Below are 19305 nucleotides of genomic sequence, written 5' to 3' on the forward strand. Positions count from 1 at the left end.
CCAAAGCCCAAATTTTTATATCTAAGAGAGAAATTAGGAATGAAGAGTAAGGAACAAATTTTGTTATGGATGTCTCCTTATGCTTCTATGTTTACGTCCATTTCATATGGAATGTATGCATGTACATAATCCATAACATTCGATTTCTTATTCTAGAGACAAATGTGCGATCAGCCGACGATTGTGTTTACCGTTAGGTCAAATGCTTACTTGATGATGTTAATGATGAGTTTTTCGAGATTATTCCACAACACCCTCCCTAAAATTCAACATCTCCATTGCAATGGAATATTTGGACCAGTCAACACTTGAACCAGACTTTTTATAATTTCTAAGACATTTAGTTTTAATGTTTCTCAAGTTCAAAGGAGTCTTGGTAAACCAAGGTGGCTCATTTGAAGCTGGCGATATACGGCAGAGAGGGACACAAACATCCAGAATAGAGTTTAGGGTAGAATAAAAAAACGATGCTGCCAAATTAATATCATTCGACTCATATAAAATAGACCAGTCTGTTTAATTAATTAATTCATTAAGCAAAAATCGCATTTGCGACAACAACGACTTGGTTTAGAAGGCAAAGGAGTATAATTGAGATGATTATCAACAGCTAATAATACCTCTAAAGTGGGGTGATGTATATCCTTAGGTGTGCAGAAAGGAGTCGATCTCACGACATTAAAGAGCGAATCATGACTAATAAACACAAGATGAAGAGTGCGATTTAGATGATTAGAAATAGAGTTAATCTGAAACAGAGACAGGTTAAACAATTCATCAAAAAGATAGTGATCAATTGTCGGAATAAAGTAATTTGTATTACAAGTTGCTGACCAACAAGTGTTGGGAATGTTAAAATCCCCCAACACAAGAAGCAAGTCTCTAGCATTCACATGTTCGTAAATTTCTTTAATATAATAAATATGTTGAGCATAAGCTTGTACATCAAAAGAGGGAGGGATATAAGAACATGTGATAAACAATGAGCGCGTTGGGAGAGTTAATTTAACCCCTAAAATCTCCTCATCATGAAGGGACGAAAAGGTAAACACTTCGGAGAGGATACTGGATTTAACCGAAATTAACACACCACCCTCTGCGCTTTGAACGATCGAGTCTATAAATAGTGAAATTATTTGAAAGGATTTCACTATTATGAATATTATTACATAGCCACATTTCAGTGAATGCAATAATATCATATTGTACACTAAAGCTGTGTAAAAATAGAATTTTCAGTTTAGAATTTAAGCCACGTACATTTTGATAGATCAGAGACAGCTGCGAAGAAGATTGGAAAGTATTTAGTTTTTGGTACAATGTTTGATGACGATTGCACCGAAGGTAGATTTAAAGAAATAGGAGTCGATCTGTTACGATTTTTAGGTCTAAATTCATGAACAACTACATGAGGTGGCCAGAAGTTTGGATCACTTAAAGTTTCAAAAATTTCTACCGGCACTTTATCTTGAAAGAGGCAATTTCACGCGGAGTTGCGAAACTACACTTCATTAAAAAAACAATTAGCCGAAGTCTTGCCTGCAATAAAAGCAGATACTGTCTCACAGGTCGTATCAGATGAAAGCCTAGATAAGAAAACTTGCTTTCGAGAAGAGACGACAGATAAGGAAATGTAGGAAGTGGCTAATTATTGACACTCATGGCTTGAACAACAATTGGAGAAGATTCCAATTTTTGAACAGAGACCTGAGGTTCAATAGCCTCGACAGAAGAACCAATATATTCAGGAACAGGTGACATGGGATCAAGTGAATTAGGAGCGGATGACAAAACTGAAGCGCAAGTTGAGAAGGGGCAAGCAAATTAGGTGACGGTGTTGGTACAGAGGGAGGTACCAACAACGTTGAAGACTCCAAGTAAGAAGGGGGACTCTCGAAATTATACTGGGTTATCACTGGATAACTGCTTTTTCAGTTTTAAAAACTTAGCCCTTACAGCGCTGTACATTTTAGAAAAAATGATCTGTTTTCCAAAACAAATCGGACAAGACCAGCGAACACCCCCAATTTTTGCCGTGGACATAATCTTGTCATAATCACGACCAGTGAGACCTGCACATTTAATATGCATCATATTATCGCACAACCAAAGCAATTGAAAAATTGCGCTTGTGCAGAGTCCACTGCCTGCCTGAACGTGAAAGATTTTTAGCAGCAGTTCATATTGGCAATTGAGATCAAATTAGAAATTAAAGAAAAGCAGCAGAAATGAAAAACAAAGAGAGTTTAAAATATGTTCACAGAGCGAGTCCAACAATAATCAGCCGTTGAAGAGCAGAACGAAAGATTATGTTGAGAGGGATAGTCAACAACAAATAGCCGTTACAGAGCGTAACGAAAGAAACACAGAGAGTTAGCACGACGAACGAAATCGAGAGAGCAAGTATGCTTAAACTTACACTAACTAACGTGTAAAGTGTAAAAACAGGGAGAGCGTCAGAAAATAGAAAAGTATAGCAAAGTGAAAAATAAATGCAAACAAATACGACGCTGCACCAAACTTCAACAAATTAAAAAGCAATTTTAAAAGAGACATAGCAAACCACGGCTCAAACCTTGCACAGGGTGGGTAAATTTGAACAAAAACCGAAATTGTATAAAATACGTCTTAATATATATTTAAAATTTGGACGCTATAATGATGTAGGAGATATAATTTTTTAACTGACTTTCGATAAGGTTTTTTATCGATAAAAAAAATATCGGAATAAGTTATCGTTTTTTAGTGATAAACTCGATATGCGCGCGATATATACGGACATTTTAAAAAAAAGTTGAAGTCTCTAGCTCTTATATCTTCTGAAATCGAAGCGTTCAAACATACGGACGGACGGACGGACGGACGGACGGACAGACAGACAGACGGACAGGGCCAAATCCACTCAGCTCATCGTGCTGATCAAGAATATATATACTTTGTGGGGTCTGCCACGCCTCCTTCTGCCTGTTACATACATTTCAACAAAACCATTATACCCTGATTTCCCATTTTCAATGGGTTCAGGGTATAAAAATAATAATATTTTTGAGACATATAGTGATGCTGATTATGCAGGTGATAAGAAAACTCGGAAATCTACATCTGCAATTTTGTGTAAATATGCGAATGCTGCAATAACGTGGCAAAGTAAAAAACAACAATGTGTAGCTTTATCAACAACAGAAGCCGAATATGTAAGTGCAGCTCTAGCAAGTAAGGAAATGATATGGCTAAAGAAATTGTTTTTTGATTGTAACATTAATTTAAGTAACTACATCTTGTTTATAGATAATATAAGTGCGATTAAGCTAATAAAAAATCCTGAATTTCATCAACGAAGCAAACATATAGATGTTAAATATCATTTTATACGCGATTTATTTGAAAAAGGTGAAATAGATGTAAAATATGTAAGGAGTGAAGAACAAATCGCTGACATTTTTACTAAAGCTTTGCCAAAGCCCAAATTTTTATATCTAAGAGAGAAATTAGGAATGAAGAGTAAGGAACAAATTTTGTTATGGATGTCTCCTTATGCTTCTATGTTTACGTCCATTTCATATGGAATGTATGCATGTACATAATCCATAACATTCGATTTCTTATTCTAGAGACAAATGTGCGATCAGCCGACGATTGTGTTTACCGTTAGGTCAAATGCTTACTTGATGATGTTAATGATGAGTTTTTCGAGATTATTCCACAACACCCTCCCTAAAATTCAACATCTCCATTGCAATGGAATATTTGGACCAGTCAACACTTGAACCAGACTTTTTATAATTTCTAAGACATTTAGTTTTAATGTTTCTCAAGTTCAAAGGAGTCTTGGTAAACCAAGGTGGCTCATTTGAAGCTGGCGATATACGGCAGAGAGGGACACAAACATCCAGAATAGAGTTTAGGGTAGAATAAAAAAACGATGCTGCCAAATTAATATCATTCGACTCATATAAAATAGACCAGTCTGTTTAATTAATTAATTCATTAAGCAAAACAAAATCGCATTTGCGACAACAACGACTTGGTTTAGAAGGCAAAGGAGTATAATTGAGATGATTATCAACAGCTAATAATACCTCTAAAGTGGGGTGATGTATATCCTTAGGTGTGCAGAAAGGAGTCGATCTCACGACATTAAAGAGCGAATCATGACTAATAAACACAAGATGAAGAGTGCGATTTAGATGATTAGAAATAGAGTTAATCTGAAACAGAGACAGGTTAAACAATTCATCAAAAAGATAGTGATCAATTGTCGGAATAAAGTAATTTGTTTTACAAGTTGCTGACCAACAAGTGTTGGGAATGTTAAAATCCCCCAACACAAGAAGCAAGTCTCTAGCATTCACATGTTCGTAAATTTCTTTAATATAATAAATATGTTGAGCATAAGCTTGTACATCAAAAGAGGGAGGGATATAAGAACATGTGATAAACAATGAGCGCGTTGGGAGAGTTAATTTAACCCCTAAAATCTCCTCATCATGAAGGGACGAAAAGGTAAACACTTCGGAGAGGATACTGGATTTAACCGAAATTAACACACCACCCTCTGCGCTTTGAACGATCGAGTCTATAAATAGTGAAATTATTTGAAAGGATTTCACTATTATGAATATTATTACATAGCCACATTTCAGTGAATGCAATAATATCATATTTTACACTAAAGCTGTGTAAAAATAGAATTTTCAGTTTAGAATTTAAGCCACGTACATTTTGATAGATCAGAGACAGCTGCGAAGAAGATTGGAAAGTATTTAGTTTTTGGTACAATGTTTGATGACGATTGCACCGAAGGTAGATTTAAAGAAATAGGAGTCGATCTGTTACGATTTTTAGGTCTAAATTCATGAACAACTACATGAGGTGGCCAGAAGTTTGGATCACTTAAAGTTTTAAAAATTTCTACCGGCACTTTATCTTGAAAGAGGCAATTTCACGCGGAGTTGCGAAACTACACTTCATTAAAAAAACAATTAGCCGAAGTCTTGCCTGCAATAAAAGCAGATACTGTCTCACAGGTCGTATCAGATGAAAGCCTAGATAAGAAAACTTGCTTTCGAGAAGAGACGACAGATAAGGAAATGTAGGAAGTGGCTAATTATTGACACTCATGGCTTGAACAACAATTGGAGAAGATTCCAATTTTTGAACAGAGACCTGAGGTTCAATAGCCTCGACAGAAGAACCAATATATTCAGGAACAGGTGACATGGGATCAAGTGAATTAGGAGCGGATGACAAAACTGAAGCGCAAGTTGAGAAGGGGCAAACAAATTAGGTGACGGTGTTGGTACAGAGGGAGGTACCAACAACGTTGAAGACTCCAAGTAAGAAGGGGGACTCTCGAAATTATACTGGGTTATCACTGGATAACTGCTTTTTCAGTTTTAAAAACTTAGCCCTTACAGCGCTGTACATTTTAGAAAAAATGATCTGTTTTCCAAAACAAATCGGACAAGACCAGCGAACACCCCCAATTTTTGCCGTGGACATAATCTTGTCATAATCACGACCAGTGAGACCTGCACATTTAATATGCATCATATTATCGCACAACCAAAGCAATTGAAAAATTGCGCTTGTGCAGAGTCCACTGCCTGCCTGAACGTGAAAGATTTTTAGCAGCAGTTCATATTGGCAATTGAGATCAAATTAGAAATTAAAGAAAAGCAGCAGAAATGAAAAACAAAGAGAGTTTAAAATATGTTCACAGAGCGAGTCCAACAATAATCAGCCGTTGAAGAGCAGAACGAAAGATTATGTTGAGAGGGATAGTCAACAACAAATAGCCGTTACAGAGCGTAACGAAAGAAACACAGAGAGTTAGCACGACGAACGAAATCGAGAGAGCAAGTATGCTTAAACTTACACTAACTAACGTGTAAAGTGTAAAAACAGGGAGAGCGTCAGAAAATAGAAAAGTATAGCAAAGTGAAAAATAAATGCAAACAAATACGACGCTGCACCAAACTTCAACAAATTAAAAAGCAATTTTAAAAGAGACATAGCAAACCACGGCTCAAACCTTGCACAGGAATATTTAAACAAACCGAACGCATTTGTGTGAACAATTTAATAAAAACGATAAATTATAAAAATCAGGCAAATTTGCTGAGCAGAAAAATAAAAACGACCGTACACTCTCACTGAGAACTCTCTCGGATATGTACATGTAGGATTATAATGTGTGTGGATGCTTGTCGCTAACAGATTTAAATCTTTATGCGAAATTGCTTGTTTTCACACATAGAGTTAAGACCATAAAGAGACAGAAAGAGTAATTGGGCGAGAGTAACGCAAACACTTCATAGGATATGAAAATGTGACCATGTAAAATTGAGCGCTCGCAGTGCATTTTTTGTCGTGCCATATTTTGACGCCTTACGCTTCGGCATCTTTTTTTTATACTCTGAATCCATTTAAAATGGATCAGGGTAAAATGTTTTTTTTTTTTAATGTATGTAACAGACAAAAGGAGGTGTGGCAGACCCCACAAGGTATATATATTCTTGATCAGGGTGACGAGCTTAGTCGATTTGGTCCTGTCCGTCTGTCTGTCTGTATGTCTGTCTGTCCGTCCGTCCGTCTGTTTATCCGTGTGTATAAACGCGAAAGTATCATTAAGATTGTACGCCTGGAAATGAAATTATTCAACAAATAAATTCTTATAATATTGCCAACACTGCAGCGCAGTCGCCTGTGTATGAGCGCGTGTGTGTGTGTGTGTCTTTTTTTTTTTATATATTATTAACAACTTTTACAATATGAGTGTGTTAGGTGGCTAAGGATAGAGCACGATGCTTGCGGGACGGCCGTAAAGCATTGCTTCGCAAGCACTTTGCACTCCCTAAGCTTGAGATAGCTCGTCTTCGCTCGATTCTGCGAAGCTCCATCATGATTGTGGTCGCGAAGGTGCTTATAAGTCTCCAAGCTACCTCCGGTCAACATCACGTTGACCATGTTGTCCGCTCTACGCCTCTCCTTTAGGAAGCGTCCACGTTCGAATAAGACGTGGTTGGCGTCCTCCACCAGACCTCGTCCGCACCAAGAGCATTCGTCGGTTTCATCGTGGCCAAAGCGCTTCAAGTAGCTCCGAAAACATCCATGTCCCGATACAATCTGCGTAAGATTAAAATTAACTTCGCTGTATTTGCGGATTATCCATGGCTCAAGCTCAGAGATAAGAGTATGTGTCCACCGCCCTTTAGTTGAGCTGTTCCACCTTCTTTGCCATCGTGCAATGTTGTTCGCTCTAATATCGTTGCGTCGAATAAGCTCCGTTCCACGGATTCGGTGACTAAGTCCTCCAAAGGCACCATGCTGGTTATGACTAGCGCCGCGACGTCAGAGACTGTTCTGAATGCGCAGCAGACTCTGATTGCGCTCAGTCTGTAGATCGCGCAAATGTCCCGGCTGTAGCTCGGCGTTGCCATCGCTCCTGACCATATTGGCGCAGCATAGTGGATGATGGACCTTATGACGCTCATTAGAAGAAGACGTCGTTGCTGTTTAGGTCCCCGCGTGTTAAGCATAATTCTTGAGAGAGCTCTACATTAATCAGCTGCCTTTTTATGCACATATTCTAAGTGCTCGCGGAAAGTTAATCTTGTGTCTAACATGACGCCAAGATACTTAATCGCCCTCTTTGACACGATGCTGACGCTGCCTATCCTAATATTGGCAGTCTCCACTTTCTTGCGACTGATAACTAGAACGACTTCCGTCTTGTGCGCCGCAAGCTCGAGCCCAGCTCCTGTCAACCAGCTTCGTATGCGTTTGATACTTTCGCTGCACATATCCTCTGTATCTTTAAGCTCCTTGCCTATGGCGACGACAGCCACATCATCAGCAAAGCCAATGGTGTGCGCACCTGCTGGTACTTCCAAGCGAAGTACGCCGTCGAACAGGATATTCCATATGAGAGGCCCCAGCACTGAGCCTTGGGGTACTCCAGCTGACACTGTATGAGTTTGGGGACCCTCACTCGTGTTGTATACCAGTGTTCCTCTGAAGTAGCTCTTTATTATCTCTTTTAGATATTTAGGGATATTATATTGTGACAGCGCATTCAGTATAATATCCCAACTAGCTGTGTTGAAGGCGTTCTTAACATCCAGGGTCGCGATGATGCAGTATTGCTTCGTCCCGTGTCTCCATCTGGTGCCTTGGATGGCGGAAGTTGCCAGGCCAACAACTTTTTCTAGGGAATCTGTTGTTGACCGGGCCTTCCGGAATCCAAATTGATTTGGTGATAGGCCTCCAGCGCTAGCAATAGCAGTCTCCAGTCTAGAGCAGATAAATTTCTCAAACACCTTTCCTATGGTGTCTAGGAGGCAGATCGGTCTGTATGAAGATGGCTCGTCTGGTGGTTTGCCAGCCTTGGATAACAATACCAGGTTCTGGGTCTTCCATTTTGTAGGGAACGTCTCTTGTAGTAAGCATTCGTTGAATAATTCGGCGAACGTACTAGGGTGCAAGGCGAGGGCTAGCTTTAGCGCACGATTTGGGATCCCGTCCGGCCCTGGAGCTGTGTTGGTTCTAAGACCTCTGAGAGCTACTAAGATTTCTCCGTCTGTAATTAAAACAATTTGAGTGCTCGTTGAGCCCTGATTTGCAGACTCGGACTCCGGGGCATGAATGGAGCTTAATCTTTCTGAAAATAGCGTTTCCACAATCGATTTAAGCTCCACACGATCCGTCGGCTGCACCTGTTTACCTGCGTATAGTCTTTTAAATACTGTCCTTTATACCCTGCCCCAAGGGTCATATTCGGCTGAGTCGCACAACTCTAGAAAGCATTCTCTTTTGCTTGCCCGAATAGCCTACTTCAACTGTCTTCTAGCTGCTATTGCAGGCACTCTGTATTTGGGCCACCATTTGGCATGCTCTGCCCTCAGCATTACCAATTGTGCCCAGAGACTGAATGGCCTCTGAAAAAGCCGGGGGATCAAAAGTATCCAGCCGATACGCTATGTGACGATATGCTACCATATTGGCCACGTACGAACCCATAAAATGACTTAATATTTGAAAGCACATTCGTTGTGTTGCCACATACCCACAACACCGCTTTGCCATTATCATCTGTTGCCCATGTCCTAGGGCAGCTGGTTCTACAGTGGTGAGGCTCACTGAGAAATGCTACGTCTATACATTTTTCCCTTATGGTCTGCTCTAGAAGATCTTGGGCAGCAACACAATGATTTAAGTTAAGCTGGAGGAACAATTTGGTAGCTTGGTGCATGCTTTTGCACGGTGACCCATCTCTCCACACCTGAAACAGGCGCCCTGTGTGTGTGAATGAAACGATTACAGGGTATTTTACAATATTCCACGCCTCTAAAAAGGCGCATCAATTAACAGAGTTGCCCACATTTACATGTGTATGTGTTTTTTATGAGCATGAGTACAATAACAGCATTATACGCAATGGAAATTTGTTTTTTGATTTTCAAATTACTCAAAACCTTTTGTTATTTTATTTTTGAGTTGACATCCTGTATATGCTCTTTTATTTAAAACAAGTAAGAAAACTCTAGTCGAGAGCGCTCGACTAGATACTACCCTGAACCAAACTAATAGAAAAACACATTTAGTATGGTTCAAATTTCAATTTCGATGTATTTAAAAATATAAATGAATAGAAAACTCATTTAATTAAATATATAAAAATTTTGAAACAATTAAAAAAAGAATTACGACACCCTCTGGGTTTGAACCCGAGACCTCGTGATCAAGGGCCGCGCTTTCTACCTTGAAGCCACCCTTCTGTTCTGATTTTCAATGTCAAAACTGAAATAGATTCACTGCTACAGCGCCATCTAGCAAATCTAAGCCAAACTAACTGCTGATGTGACTTTAAGAATGTGCAAGAACAACCAAACTAATAAAAACGTACATAAAGTATGGTTAAAATTTCAATTTCGATTTTTGAAAAAATATAAGAGAAATTTAATCAAATATATAAAAATTTTGAAGCAATTAAAAGAAAACTACAATACGCTCATCAGCAGGATTTGAACCAGAGACCTCGTGATCGAGCGCCGCGCCCTCTACCATGACGCCACTCCTCTGTTATTATTTGCAATGTCAAAACTGAAATAGATTCACTGATGCAACGCCATCTAACAGAACTAAACGAAACTAACTGCTGATGTGATTCTAAGAATGTGCTAGAAGATGTTTGAATGTATGTGTGCACACGTATTGGAAAACTGCTGTTGCTGCAGCACGTGCGTTTGTTAATTGGCCAAACATTTTGTTATTTTTTAACGTCGATTGACTAAACCGAATTTCATGAAACTTTCAGCATATGATCTACATATTCTATTGAATATTTGGCATTTAAAAAAAAACATGTCAAATCATTCACAATTAGCTATACTAGCATCTGACCTTCACTGGGGATTCTGGTGAATTTGGAGCCGGTATCCAAAATATAACAAAAACCGAAATTGTATAAAATGCATTGGAATATATTTTTAAAATTTGGAGACTATAGCTCTAAAAATGTAGGAGTTATAAATTTATAACCTATTGCTCTTGGGTTGCGCTGCAGTGTTGGCAATATTATGAGAACTTATTTGTTGAATAATTTAATTTCTAGACGTACGATCGTAATGAAACTTTCAGAACGTAATCATAATGTTAAAATGTATGTGTATACCGAAACACAAGTCTCTAGTATTTGATATACGACTTTTACAAAGATGAGGGTGAGGGGGTGGATTTAGGGGTGGGGGGTAAATTTTAACAAAAACCGAAATTGTATAAAATGAATCTTAATATACATTTTAAATTTGGAGACTCTAGCTTGAAAGATGTAATCAAATCTTCGATAAGGTTTTTTATCGATAAAAAAATATCGGAATGAGCTATCGTTTTTTAGTGATAAACTCGATATGCGCGTGATATATACGGACATTTAAAAAAAAAGTTGAAGTCTCTAGCTCTTATATCTTCTGAAATCGAAGCGTTCAAACATACGGACGGACGGACGGACGGACGGACGGACGGACAGACAGACGGACAGGGCTAAATCGACTCAGCTCGTCGCCCTGATCAAGAATATACATATATACTTTGTGGGGTCTGCCACGCCTCCTTCTGCCTGTTACATACATTTTAACAAAACCATTATACCCTGATTTCCCATTTTCAATGGGTTCAGGGTATAAAAAAACACACTTTTAAGAATATCAGACGATACAGAAGCAGCCCCACGCCATAATGTTTCCATCGCCATTCTTCAGATCCTTCCCAAATGATGCTATAAGCACAATTTTGCATCATCATACAATTTTTGGTGCGCATTAAACCATTTTTTCGATACAACCTGGTAGTGTAGCCATATGTAGTCATCTCCTAATTGAAGTCGCATAATTAATACTATCCATTACAGATGCAATGACCAATGACCCTTGCGTTCCTTGCAATTCCTTTAATGCGTTCTGGTTTGGTCTTCGATGGACATTTACGTGTTTCCTTTTTATTGTGCACCTTTCAAGCATTTTGCACAAAGTTAAGAGATTAAGATATTATCAGAGTCACAAAGATTTGCGTTTCCTTTTAGGGCTTTTAGAAACTCTCCGTTCCTCACATGAACAATGAATATTTCGACCAATACGATATTAATAATTTTTTTCCTACTTTCAACATACATATGTAGGAAAAATACCTTTTAATTGTAAAACAATAAAATAAACATTTCGTAATATAAACTTTTCAGGCTGAAGAATGAGCAATTATTTCAGCAAGCTCTTTACAATAAATTGTAATTACTCTAAATTTAGGAGGGAATGCAAAACTTTTTGTTGGCATACATCACATTGCCAGATTGCATTCTTAAAGTTACCATCCATTTTTTTGTTTTTTTCTTTTTTTTTTTTTAAATACCAAAAATAAATTAGTTATGACAAACAAAATTGTTGGTGTACTTATTATTTTCATCATGATCAATTATTGTTTAATTATATAATATTTTAATTGACTTTTCTATACAAATGAGTATACTCGTTTTAATGGGATGTAGAGTATATGAATGGGCGTTCCTATTTTGTACTTATATAAGATAATGAAAAAGATGGCAATAGCTTTAGCCACACACTAAATATTCTTATTTCATTTCGACTCAAGCTGTAAAACCGGATCTTGACTGGAGACTTGAGTAAAATTACGTCTTCGACAGTAGTTATGAATGGAAGTAGTAGTTGTAGGCCAAGTGTTTGCACCTGCTCCATCCAGAAGTCGAAAGAAACTCTTTGAGTGTAACTCAGTAGGCAGCCACTTGTTGTCGGTATGATGTTAGAGTGAAAGAGATAGAAGGGTGGGTCGAAAAGAGCTCAGCTCTATTCGGCTGAATTGAGTTCTCTCAATGGTCCTGAGTAGTTGCCGCTCACCCCGAAATTTCATTCAAAGCCTCCAGCTATAACCCTAATCGGTATGTAGAGTTTAACACAACTACAATAATACTAAAACAGCAACAACAACAAATGAAGGGAATGTAGCAATGCTGTAATGATAACAAGCCATTCGCTTACCTTACACTGCAACAGGTGATGAACGACAAAAGCCGTCTTCGGCTTAGAGTAAAGTCAAGTTGCTACCTGTTAGTGCATACATACATATGTACATACATATGTGTATGTACATCAAAAGATGCCTATAAACTAATACATATGAAAAAAAAAATATATTTAAGTGTAGTAGTACACATATGTATATATGTATGCGTGTGGCCAAAGGCGTACAGGTGCTCATACCCGTGCCCGAGCGTTCAAGACGAGTTTGTTTGAGATCAATTGATAGTCGTAGCGTTGTGTAATGTTGATCTTGTTTTGGTAACGTAGTGGAGCATTGAGTTAAATAAGCCTGACTCTTATTTTTTCTGGATGTCTGCCGGTCTTGTCCGCAAGACAACTTTTAGTATGAGTATGCTAGTGTGTTTTGTGAGTATGTTATATCTGAATGGTATTGGTATTTCAAGTGTTTGCAGTTTTTCATCAAGAAGGTCATGGCCGATTCAAGCGATCCTGATCCCGCAGTATTTCTTGAACAGTGAACGAAATGGGTGCGCAGAGTCACTCGTGAAATATTAAAATAATTTATCAGTTTACATTTATTCTCTTCGCTCAAAAACTGAATGCTAATTATTTTTTAAAATGGAATCATGCGTTTTGATACCAAAAGAGTTATCTTTAACCGGAATATCCCTACCAAATATAACAAACGAATTCGTATTAACTGTGTGCGCAACTACTAATATCAAAAAAGGAACTCTATTTTGTCCGTTTCAAGGTACTATTCGTACCGATAAAATTGAAAACTTAAAGTCTCCTGATGAAAATGACGTAAGTGCGCTTTTTAAAAAATTAAATCTTGTGCCAACTATTTTATTCATTAAACTTGAATTATCATGTAATTAAATTTTTTCTTTAAATGCAATAATTAATTTACATGATAAAGCTTGAAATTCATTTAAAAACAGTATTGTAATGTAATGTTTTAAATTAATAAAAAAAAAAGCTAGGAATTGTAATTACACTCCGTACTATCGATAATGAAAACCACGCGTTTAAACATGCGGACAGATAGGCAGAACTAAATCGACTCATCTTGTCCCTGATCAGGGTACGCCACGCCTTCTTCTACCTGTTACATAAAATTAGCCCAAGAATCAAATAATAACGTTGCAGTCGGGCGTTACCGACTGTGGAATTCTCATTCACACCCCATCAGCAATTTATTAGCTAAGTTTTGCTCTAATACTGTAAAAAACTAAATTTTTACTCGATTTTCCACGCCCCTACTGTTCGTAAACACTTTATTTTTGGCAAGCTAACGATAACCTAACTGCAAAATTTGGATGCTTACGTTCCAAAAATTAAGAAAAAATTACAGGGTATTTTTGATATGCCACGCCCCTAAAGAGGCGTAACAATATTAGTTGGGGCCTTAGGAGGTAAGCCCGAGTATATTCATTTGAGATCTCCAGCATCAACAGTGTCCAAAATATAGCAGAATTTGAAAAATTACTATATCTCCGGTCTGGTTTTCCACGCCCTTAAAGGGCGTAAACAGATCATTTTTTCATTAATATTGATAGAATCATAACATTAGCTTTAACGTTCTAACTTAAAACCTCTAGCAGATACAGTTTTATCCGATTTGCCACGCCTCCAATGGGCGTAGATGCATCCGCTATAGCACGTGGTCTTGGGTGGTCGATGCGGATCTACGTTCCAAAATTTAGCATTCTAGCTCTTCAACTATAATATAACTATATATAATTTCTGGCATATCGGAAAACGCATTTTCCACGCCCTTAGTGGGTCGAAAATTTTAACACTTTATAAATCGGAGATATACACGAGTATGTACTCCAAATTTTAAGTCTCTAGTCTTCAATACTCATAAATATAAAAATTCAAGTAACGTCATACAACTTCAAAATTATAATGTAAGCCTAAGCCTTTAGAAATCTGAAAAGAGGCATGGGCAAAAATCATTAAGGATTATTCTGGAAAACTAGTACTACCAATGCCTAACCCACTAAAAGCTGTTATAAACAATAAAGATTATTCTACAACGCTTGAATAATATAACTTTTTTGAAGCTCTGCATTTTTTTTAACGTTTAGCCCTATCTCCTAACTAAATATACATATATACATATATATATATATATATATATAATAAGAACTCAAGAACACAAGTTCATTTAGATTTAACTATATCGAATTAAATGCATCAACATTTTTTAAGTCCATGGGGTGATTACTCTCCCATGACGTTGGGAACTTTTAAAGATGGGCACAATGAATTTTAAAGAAGTTCTCACAGTTTTCTTTAATGCTTCAGCAGCTATTTACCACAACCCTGTGAAGGTACTGAATTATTATGTATATGTATGTATGTATTGGGATATACATATGTATGTTTATGAAAATATTTTGCGAAGCGGCGATGCATGAACATAATTCTTCTAATGTTAAGCAATGTCTGATAAAATAGTATATGGTATGATAATATTCGCCGTTGTGGTATTATTTCAAGTTCTGATTTCTAAATGAACTGTATTATTGGGATTTAATATAATTGGGATTTATCAGGGATTTAATAGTAGGAGTTGAAAATGCAAATGTTCACTTAATGTATTTGCAGAAAATAATTTATAGTAATTTCACGAAATAATGCTCTATATTATACTCTATCATGAAATTTAGTGAGTATATTGTTTTTGTGTAAAGATTGTCGTCTGCCCATAATAACGCAAAATATTTCGATATTAAATTTGAAATATATACTCGTGTGTATAGGCGGCACATATAGTGGCGTGCAAGATAGTAATTAATAAAATAAGAGATCAAGTCGGGTAGGCAAACGTGTCTTCATTAAATCTATAATGGACCAAAAGGCTTTAAAAGAAAATTTACACAATAGTTGCACAATACATGCATACATATTCGTCACTCCATTCAGCGTATTTAAGTACTACTCAGCAATTTTTTGATTATTTGGAGCATGCTCGTCCCAAAAAATGGCCAAACATTATGACATTATTATTATCGGAAAATTACATTAACATTATTATCGGAAAATGCATTTTTCGATATGCCAGAATTCATATTAGTTGAAGAGCTAGAATGCTAAATTTTGGAACGTGGATCCGCATTGACCACCCAAGATCACGTGCTATGACGAATATAAATACGCCCATTGAGGGCGTGGCAAATCGGATAAAATTGTATCTCCTAGAGGTTTTAAGCTAGAACGTTAAATTGCACGTGGCGCTAATGTTATGATTCTATAAAAATTGATGAAAAAATTTTATGTCTACGTCTACTAGGGGCGTGGCAAATCGAACCTGATTGTCATTTTTTAAATTCTGCTATATTTTGGACACTATTGATGCTAGAGATCTCAAATATATATACTCGGGCTCACCTCCCAGGACCAAAAAGTTTTAGTGGACATATATTCGCCCACAGAAGGCGTGGCAAACCGCAAAAGTTTATATTCCCAAAGTATCAGAGCTAGAAGCTTCAAATTTAGATAGTTTAGTTACTAGTAACCTCTTCTATCGATTCCCCAAAAAATATTGGTATGCCTGGGCGTGGGATATCGTAAAATACCCTGTAATTTTTTCAATTTGGAGCATGAGCATCCAAATATTGCAGCTAGGTTACCGTTAGCTTGTACCATGAGCTGGCCAATAATAAAGTGTTGATGTATAAATAAGTGCTGAAGGAGTGTGAATGAATATTCCACAGTCGGTAACGCCTGACTGTAACGTTCGCACTGGTTTTTCTAACATTTGCCAAATATACACTATTGAATTTAGATCATGACTTTGGAGGTGTTTTAATAGATGTGATGTATAATATGCCAAGAATACATTTTCCGATATGCCGGAAATTATATTAGTTAAAGGGGTAGAAAGCTGAAAATTGGTATATATTTTCGGGTTGACCCAAGACCAAAAAGCGGGCTCGGATAACATTAAAAGTTTTTATATCCTACAGCTCAAAAGCTAGAAGTTTAAAAAGAAAAACTCTTTTAGCTGTCTGCAAACCGGAAAAAGCTGGATTTTCTGGAGTATTAGACCTACAAACTCTAAACTTAACGATTAAATTGCGGTTAGCATCCTCTATTATCATCTATTATATTTTGGATATGGGTATGGTATTTTAGCATTTTCTAGGAATTGCGATTGATTTGTGACTCTCTGTTGTGATATCGTGTTGTCAAATCATGAACCCATAGAAAGCGTTTTTTTTTTTTTCTTTTTTTTTTTAAATATAATAGTTATAGCTAAAAGGAAGAATCGCTGACCCAATAAAGTACATATATGTACATATAATATTGATCAGAGCGACGAGCTGAATCGTTATAGCCATGTCCATCTGTCCGTCCGTATGAACGTCGTATACTCGTGTGCGAGCCCACCATATTTTTTCGATAGCCGATTTTTAACGATAATAATCGATAAATAGTATTCGTTTATTAAAGATATTCTGAATACTCTTAAGCCTAGCAACTTGGGATTACCTGTGCTTATATACTTTAAATTTCATAGTGAAAATATACACCAACTTTTTAAAATACTAAAAACGTGTGCTTTGGAATATACACACATTTGAACATTGGGATCACTTTTCGAAAGTTTAATTAACAGTAACAGTACGCAGTACGAGTTTATCATATATTTTCGATATTCATCCGTTTATCTGTTTTTTGAGCCTCATTACATCACTAATAGACGTAGAGACTTCAGATTTACTGTGTATATACATATTATACATATTAAATACATTTTGTAATAAACCGATTTTTTATACCACGCTCCCTTCGCCAGCAATTTGTAAAAACGTACTTCAAGTACTAGAGACTTGTGCTTTGGAATGTACATATATTTACCATATGATAACGCTCTAAAAATTGTATTAAGATTGTATGTCTACAAAAGAAGTTATTCAACAAATAAATTCTCATAATATTGCCCACACTGCAGTACTGCGCAGTTAGCAGAGCATGGGATTATACGCGAGTGTGGATGCATATGTATGTATGTATGTGTGCGTGCATAAAAGAAGTGCAGAATGATTAGAATATCATATAAATATTTATATATATAAATTTATATTATACATATTCATTTTATTTTTCAGTTAAGATATCGGTACGGATTATATCATGAAATTTCAGACAATTATGGAAAGCGCGTTGTTCATTGCAATTGGATAAGATTTCTTAAAATTGCCAGTTCTATCGACGCTAATGTAAATATAATTAGTTCCATGGTTAAAGGAGATCCATTGTATGAAGTTATAAAGCCAATAAAAATGTATGAAGAATTAGTTGCTTATTATATTCCGGAACCACCAGAGGACAGTATATTTCTGACTTTTCGTTCCACGCTTTATAGAAAAGCTATGGACTCGATTCTAAAGGGTATTTACAAACGGGGAAAATAAAAAATTGTTTTTAATTGCTATTTTACTTTTTCAGATACCCCCCTAGATTTGTCACTAGCATTAATGTATAAAACACCAAATTTTCCACTATCTCCTCCAGTAAGTGAGGACGAGCAAAAGTCAACGTTGAGTGACTCCTCTGGATCTTTATTATCACTTCATGACAGCACAATTGACAACTCAACTACTTCTTCATCTACGTCGATGGAAGAAATAAATAAATATGAATTTGAAGATATCACTTCAATCTCATCTATAAATAAAATTTACTTTAAAGCCTATCAATACGGACCAGAGAAAAAACGAATGGGTAAAAACGAAAGATCTTTACTTCCCTGTGAAGTCTGCAGAAAAGCATTTGATAGGCCTAGTCTATTAAAAAGACATATGAGAACACATACAGGTAATTTTATATATATATATATTGAGATTTTTTTTAATATCTGTAATATTCAGAAAATCTTGCTTATTACAACCACTGACCAGTTAACACATAGACTAGACATGTAGGATAAAGTTTTTCAACACCGAAAAATTTGTCTCGTAGGTCCCAATCAACTTCGTATTCGTTGCCACTTCACTTTCAGGTTCAGGTTACGAAAATATACGAAAGAACAATCATTTCGCTTCATGCGCTCGACCGAGATGGTCAAATGTTGATGTTTCTATGCTCAATTTTTGTTCTAGCTCTCTCGCTCTCTCTGCTCTCTGCTCTCTCAAATATGTACATGTATGTACATATGCATGTAAGCACAAACAGCAGCTCATGAAAATTGAAATTTCTTCTGTGTGAAGAGTATACCGAACTTATCAAACCGTTTGCCAAGCTCGTACAAAATCTGTGTATGTGTTTTCGATATTATTTGTGGTAAGGGTATGAAAGCGTTGGTGCTCATAGAGAAAATGCTTTCGCGACGAATGTGCACACACACACTCTCCCTTGCTACATGTATGACCATTAGTATGCCTGTGTGCGAAGGTCTTGCTGCCTGCGGCAATTTTAAGGCCCTAGCATTTGAATTTGGTCGATCTTGAGGAGTGCTCGCATGGCCGCACTCATAACCTAGCAAAATAGAGTCAATTCGAGATGAGACTGAGTGAGTGAGTGCGAGGCAGAATATGAGTTGAGTGAGCTAGAGTGTGCATGGACTCTATGACTCATAACCCTCTGCCTTCAGTATAATGAATAAGAATAAATAAGACCTAAAGAGGAATACAAAATTTATCCGAAGCATATAGGCGTCGAGTGACTCAAGTCTTTGAGTGAATATATCTTATTGTCAACACTTTGTATTTGCTCAGCTCCGTCGCTTGAGGCTCGA

The 19305-nt window shown here is 36.9% G+C and overlaps 1 protein-coding gene and 1 long non-coding RNA gene across 2 annotated transcripts in view; both read left to right on the plus strand.

The window, feature by feature from the left end:
• The window catches only part of LOC149091999 (uncharacterized), a 133602-nt gene that overhangs the window by 6092 nt on the left and 108205 nt on the right, over positions 1–19305 (plus strand). The gene's annotated exons all lie outside the window — the stretch shown is intronic.
• LOC115562874 (uncharacterized) overlaps positions 12732–19305 on the plus strand; it is a 32835-nt gene continuing 26261 nt past the window's right edge. The window contains exons 1-3 of the mRNA XM_089257678.1: positions 12732–13358; positions 17678–17960; positions 18018–18386. Of these exons, the coding sequence (XP_089113804.1) occupies positions 13170–13358; positions 17678–17960; positions 18018–18386 (841 nt within the window). The 5' untranslated portion in view covers positions 12732–13169. The remainder of the gene's footprint in view (positions 13359–17677; positions 17961–18017; positions 18387–19305) is intronic.

Source organism: Drosophila navojoa, chromosome 3 (genome assembly GCF_054131105.1).
Source record: "Drosophila navojoa isolate 15081-1374.11 chromosome 3, UAZ_NAV_1.0, whole genome shotgun sequence".
Taxonomy (NCBI): Eukaryota; Metazoa; Arthropoda; class Insecta; order Diptera; family Drosophilidae; genus Drosophila; species Drosophila navojoa.